This window comes from Musa acuminata, chromosome BXJ1-5, assembly GCF_036884655.1.
Source record: "Musa acuminata AAA Group cultivar baxijiao chromosome BXJ1-5, Cavendish_Baxijiao_AAA, whole genome shotgun sequence".
NCBI classification, from domain to species: Eukaryota; Viridiplantae; Streptophyta; class Magnoliopsida; order Zingiberales; family Musaceae; genus Musa; species Musa acuminata.
Window position 1 is genome coordinate 5,492,779 of NC_088331.1, and position 6,352 is coordinate 5,499,130.

The 6,352-nt window shown below is 44.9% G+C and overlaps 1 protein-coding gene across 1 annotated transcript; it reads left to right on the forward strand.

The window, feature by feature from the left end:
• Window positions 1-216: 216 nt before the first annotated feature.
• On the forward strand, window positions 217-6,013 carry LOC135673293 (phospholipid-transporting ATPase 1-like). Its single transcript, XM_065182149.1, has 7 exons — window positions 217-1,934; window positions 2,026-2,335; window positions 2,880-3,576; window positions 3,671-3,794; window positions 3,912-4,131; window positions 4,845-5,303; window positions 5,569-6,013. Exons 1-7 carry the CDS (start codon window positions 377-379, stop codon window positions 5,780-5,782), a joined length of 3,582 nt encoding a protein of 1,193 aa, XP_065038221.1. The 5' UTR covers window positions 217-376; the 3' UTR covers window positions 5,783-6,013.
• The last annotated feature ends 339 nt before the right edge of the window (window positions 6,014-6,352 follow it).

A 6,352-nucleotide genomic window follows, 5' to 3' on the forward strand; every position in this document is an offset into this window, starting at 1 on the left:
GAGAGAGAGAGAGAGGGAGGGAGTTTTATGGAAAGGGTGCGATGGTGATTTGAATATCGTAGTAATATGTGAGTGAGAAGGGTAGATACGTAAAAAGGCTCCTCCCGGTGCCAGAAAAGGAAAACCGTTTTTCCAAGTCAGCCGATGCCCATTGACCTTCTCCCCTGCCTCTTCCCTTGCTTCCATCCACCCACCCACCCACCCAAATCAAGTCCCCCTCCCTCTCCCCCTCCCCCTTCTCCCTCCTTCCGGAGGTGATCGACAAATCATACTCGCCCAAAATGGTAGCCATGGCTTCAATTCCCCTCTGAGAAAAAAAGGAGAAGAGAGGAGAGGAGAGGAGAGGAGAGGAGGGAAGAGGAGAAAGAAGGCGACGATGGCTCGTCAAGGGCCGACCACGTTGGAAGACGAGGAGTCATGCCCTCCTCCCCCTCCTCCTCCCTCTTCCCACCTCCCCAAGCCCATCTCCGAGCCCCCGCTCCGCCTGGACTCCTTCCCTCCCCCCGCCTCCTCCCGGTCACAGTCCTCCCTCGAGAACACCGTCCCCTTCCCCCTCCCCCCGCGGATCCGCCACGGATCATGCGCCGAGTCGGAGCGTTTCGCGACCTCGCAGCGGGAGCTCACGGATGCCGACTCCCGGATGGTCCTCGTGGGCGACCCCGACCGCACCGACCCTCGCCTGGAGCTCTCCGGCAACGCGATCCGCACCGCCAAGTATTCCCCCCTTACCTTCCTCCCCCGCAACCTCTTCGAGCAGTTCCACCGCCTCGCCTACGTATACTTCCTCGTTATCGCCGTCCTCAACCAGCTGCCCCAGCTCGCCGTCTTCGGCCGTGGCGCCTCCGTCCTCCCCCTCGCCTTCGTCCTCCTCGTCACCGCCGTCAAGGACGCCTACGAGGACTGGCGCCGCCACCGCGCCGACCGCATCGAGAACAACCGCGCCGCCTCCGTCCTCGACCTCCCAACTGGCCGGTTCCGGCCCAAGCGGTGGAAGGACGTCCGCGTGGGCGAGGTCCTCAAGGTGCTTGCCGACGATACAATCCCCTGCGACATGGTCCTACTTGCCACCGGCGACCCCACCGGCGTCGCCTACGTGCAGACCATCAACCTCGACGGCGAGTCCAACCTCAAGACCCGCTACGCCAAGCAGGAGACCATGTCCCGCGCCCCCGACGCCCACCCGTTCGTCGCAGCCAACTTCATCCGCTGCGAGCGGCCCAACCGCAACATCTACGGTTTCCTCGGCAACATGGAGGTCGACGGGAAACGGGTCTCGCTCGGTCCTTCCAACATCATCCTCCGTGGCTGCGAGCTCAAGAACACCGCATGGGCCATCGGCGTCGTGGTGTACGCCGGGTGCGACACCAAGGTCATGCTCAATAGTTCCGGTGCGCCCTCGAAGCGGAGCCGCTTGGAGACCCACATGAACAGGGAAACGCTGCTGCTCTCCGCGCTTCTGATCGTGCTGTGTTCCGTGGTGTCCGTTTGTAATGGGCTTTGGTTGGGAGACCACAGGGGTGATTTGGAGCTCTCGCAATTCTTTCGGAAGAAGGATTACTCTGACGGTGACGAGAAGAACTACAACTACTACGGGATCGGGATGCAGGTGTTCTTTACTTTCCTTATGTCAGTGATCGTGTTCCAGATTATGATTCCCATTTCGCTCTATATCTCGATGGAGATGGTCAGGCTTGGGCAGGCCTATTTCATGAGTGGGGATACCAATTTATATGATGAGAGCTCGAACTCGAGGTTTCAGTGCCGGGCTCTGAATATAAACGAGGACCTTGGGCAGATAAAGTATGTGTTTTCGGACAAGACAGGGACTTTAACAGAGAACAAGATGGAGTTTCTGTGTGCAAGCATTGGAGGGATAGATTATAGTGGTGGCATTGCTCCTCCGCAGGGCAATGACAAAGTTCATCCTGTCTTAGGTACCATGGCCTTTTTTTTATGACTTGTTAATCACTTGGTTGGTGCTTTTTGCTTAATAGGATACCATCTTTTGTTGATCTGTTTTGCTAGACGTTGATGACCAGTGTTGGAAGCCAAAAATGTTGGTTAAAACAGACCCCGAGCTAGTCGATCTACTGAGAAGTAAAGGTGACACCGAGCAAGGAAAACGAGCTCATGAATTCTTTCTGGCTTTGGCATGCTGCAATACTATTGTTCCTCTGGTTGTGGAGACTTCCGATCCTAAACAGATGCTCATAGATTATCAGGGTGAGTCTCCTGATGAGCAGGCGCTTGTTTATGCAGCTGCTTCCTATGGTTTTTTGCTTATTGAGCGCACGTCTGGACACATAGTCATTGATGTACTTGGGCATAGACAAAGGTATTCTTCTGCTGTCTGTTTGCAAATTTGAATTTTCTTTGCTTGTAGAGTCATTGCTATGATTCAGTGCGATAAAAAATGTTCATGTGATTCATTATCACTAACTTCATAGGTTGTTCTGGTGGTTTAAGTTTTTTGATCTAGGCCAACATCCATCTTCTTTACTTAATATGGTTCCTTTGTTCATTTAGTTCAGAACCTTTAACTCAGAAACTCTGGAGTCTCTCTCATCTTTTTGGCCGAAATACTTAAAAGTATCTTCTAAATTTTAAGTCCTAACAACTTAACATTTTTCTAAGTTAATCAATGCCCGGAAAAGGACTGCTAAATGTCACTTCTACTCATCATAGTCTTTAAACCAATATGAGGAACTCTTTTGAAAATTATGGAAAGTTAGAAAACATAGACTTAAATTGACTTGATCAGTTCCAGAGTGATTAAATCGAAACCCAGTGTTGCATTAAATTTTATGCAGTCTAGCAACCTGTCGAATACCAGGAACTCATCGTTTTTTGTTTCTTTGTCTGTAATAATTGAATTGCAGATTTGATGTTTTGGGTCTTCATGAATTTGATAGTGACCGGAAGAGGATGTCAGTTATAATTGGTTGTCCTGATAAGACGGTAAAACTATTTGTGAAAGGTGCGGACAATTCAATGTTGGGGGTCATACAAAAAGGCATTGATTTGGATATTATTTGTGCAACTGAGACAAATCTTCGGGCCTATTCATCTTTGGGCCTGAGGACACTGGTCATCGGCATCCGTGATTTAAGTATAAATGAATTTGAGGAGTGGCAGTCTGCCTATGAGAATGCAAGTACAGCTTTGATCAGCAGGGGAAGGTTTCTACGAGCAGTTGCATCTCATGTTGAAAGAGATCTCCAAATATTGGGAGCCTCTGGGATTGAAGATAAGCTACAAAAAGGTGTACCGGAAGCCATAGAATCCATGAGGCAAGCTGGCATCAAGGTTTGGGTTTTGACAGGAGATAAGCAAGAAACTGCCATTTCCATTGGCTTTTCTTGTAAGCTTCTGACGAGTGAAATGACTCAGATTGTGATAAACAGCAAGTCCAGAGAATCCTGTAAAAAGAGCCTACAAGATGCAGTTGCCATGTCCAGCAAACTTGCAGCCCCTGGAAATGTGTTGACGGGTGCAGGATCTGCTAGGAGTCTTCTGGCTTTGATCATTGATGGTACCAGCCTCGTCTATGTTCTGGAGACAGAATTGGAAGAAGAGGTCCTGCACAGATCTATTTAACACTTTAAACAAGTTCTTTAAGGCCTTGTTTTAGGATTCATGTTTATTTTACTTCTTGTTCTTAATGGTGCAGCTGTTTAAAGTGGCCACTGTCTGTGATGTTGTCTTGTGCTGCCGTGTGGCACCATTGCAAAAGGCTGGAATAGTTGCTCTTATCAAGAACCGAACAGATGATATGACCCTTGCAATCGGAGATGGTAAGTTTCTTATCTGAATACTTACATTTTAAAACCCATATAAGGTTGCTAATCTTCAGGAACCTTTAGGAAATAAATTCCTTATTGTGGATTAAATATACTAGTATGTAATATCAGGTGCAAATGATGTCTCAATGATCCAAATGGCTGATGTTGGGATTGGCTTAAGCGGCCAGGAGGGAAGGCAAGCTGTTATGGCCTCAGATTTTGCCATGGGACAGTTCAGATTCCTAGTGCCCCTTTTGTTGGTCCATGGACATTGGAATTACCAGAGGATGGCCTACATGATCCTGTACAACTTCTACAGAAATTCCGTGTTTGTCTTCGTTCTATTTTGGTGAGCATTATCATGTACACTTGATGGAGCTCATTAGTATATTTTCTTTTCATATATTTAAGAAGTTTTTGCACATGTAGGTTTATTAACAGAATGAGAGCAAAAACTATTAAATCTGATGCTTCAATTGTAGGTTGGAACTCATATGCTACATCAGCTGAATTCGCAAGTCTTAAAGTAATTTCATTTAATGTAGATAGTGGTGTATGTATATGATTTGGTTCAATATCTTTCAATTCTGTATCTTGAAATGTATTATTAAAGCATTTGGAAAAGCCATTCTTTTAGTAGTCGACATTGCCATGAATGTTCTGTTCGGCACTGAATATCACCAAATATATCACTATCATAAATGCAGTAAGATTGACAGGACAGAGGAATGCTGAAAATAGTATATATATCATGGACTTGCAAAGTTAACCAACTGCTAACTGCTAAGGAATGCTAAAAAGGTGCAAAGTTAAACAACTTCCATGCTTTGACTTTTTTGGTTTAGTGGATTCTGTATGTGCATGTGTATAAAGACATCTATATACATGTGTATGATAATTACACATATACTATTCATAAGTTAATTTGGTCATGTTTTGATCAGAAAATTTGGAACATTTGTTGCATTGCCAGCAAAGTAGCAGAGTGCAGCAGATTCATTTTTCCCTCCCTCTTCTTTGTCTTCGAGTTAATATGCCTAACCAATAGTTTTTGTACTACAGGTATGTGCTATATACTGCTTACACCTTGACAACTTCGATAACTGAATGGAGTAGTGTTTTATATTCTGTGGTCTACACCGCTCTGCCAACCATCATTGTTGGAGTCCTTGACAAGGATCTTAGCAGGAAGACACTGATAAAGTACCCCCAGCTCTATATGGCAGGGCAGAGGGACGAAAGATACAACCTGAAGTTGTTTATCCTCACTGTCATGGATACCGTTTGGCAAAGTGCTGCCATATTCTTTATCCCTTATGCTGCATACAGACATAGTACCATTGATGGATCCTGCCTAGGAGACTTGTGGACACTTGCTGTGGTAATTCTAGTAAACATTCACTTAGCTATGGATGTGTACCGGTGGAACTGGCTCACACATGCATCTATATGGGGCTGCATTGTTGCAACATTTATATGCGTCATCATCATAGATTCCATATGGATGCTACCGGGTTACTGGTATGTTCTCCATTAATCTTTCAATCTTATGTTGCATAATTTTATATTTTGTAGGATTGCATATGGTATGGTAAATTCTGGTCTCAATCGAGACGCTGTTGGGATCTCTATAATGACTGCATTCTTGAAACAAGAAACACACGTCATAATGCCATAACAAACTCAATGTTGCAGAAAGAAAGACACCATAGGATGCATTTTTATATTCAATGTTGAAACTTTTCAAGGTTTGCTTGTATGAGTTCTGATGCCTCAATCATTTCAGGGCCATCTTTCACATAATGGGGACTGGATTATTTTGGCTGTGCTTACTCGGCATCATAGTAGCAGGGATGGTTCCACGTTTTACAGCCAAGGCACTGACCGAGTATTTCATGCCTGGTGATATTCAAATTGCTCGAGAACTAGAGAAGTTTCAAGATGTAAACGCTGCCACAACATCAGAAATTTCAATGAGTACGTTGTCACAACAACCATAATGACAGTTACTGAAAATTTTGCCTACCCTCTTTTTCCCTTTCTTTTTTTCTTTATTTTTGTTGTGTATATTACTCTATTCTTTCAGCTGAGAATCGGACTTTTTTACCGATAGCTGACTCGTCACCTATCTGGAGGGACAGTTTAGCAATCCCTCTGTTGTGTGTATTTGTTTAATTAATACCTTCCTTTTTCAAACTAAACCAAATATAGCATCGTTCTCGATAAGGTAACCAACTTGACGTCATAAGAGAAAGGATTATTGCGGAGTTGCTTCAGTAGCATTTTTTGTATGAAGTAGAGACTGAGCTTTTTCTCTACCCTTCTCTGGTTGATTCTTGGTTCATCTTCGGCACGCTGGACATCCATAAAGCAGAGACTATGAGCTTATGTTGTTGTGGAGAACTGAAGTATCCTTTGTTTGTGCCATTTAGCTCATCTTCACTGTACTGCAGAGGGTGTGGATTTGGACTACACAATCCGTTGATCATGTAGATAATTTGTGATGTGCAGCTCCCATTTCTTGATGATAGAAACTGCCATAGAAGATTATGTCCAATCAATGCTTCATT

Bases quoted from the DNA above. Each gene is read 5' to 3' on its own strand.
- LOC135673293 (XM_065182149.1), top strand. From the start codon at position 377: ATGGCTCGTCAAGGGCCGACCACGTTGGAAGACGAGGAGTCATGCCCT. The intron at 2,336-2,879 runs GTATTCTTCTGC...ATTGAATTGCAG, and splicing joins GTACTTGGGCATAGACAAAG to ATTTGATGTTTTGGGTCTTC. The intron at 4,132-4,844 runs GTGAGCATTATC...TTTGTACTACAG, and splicing joins TTTGTCTTCGTTCTATTTTG to GTATGTGCTATATACTGCTT.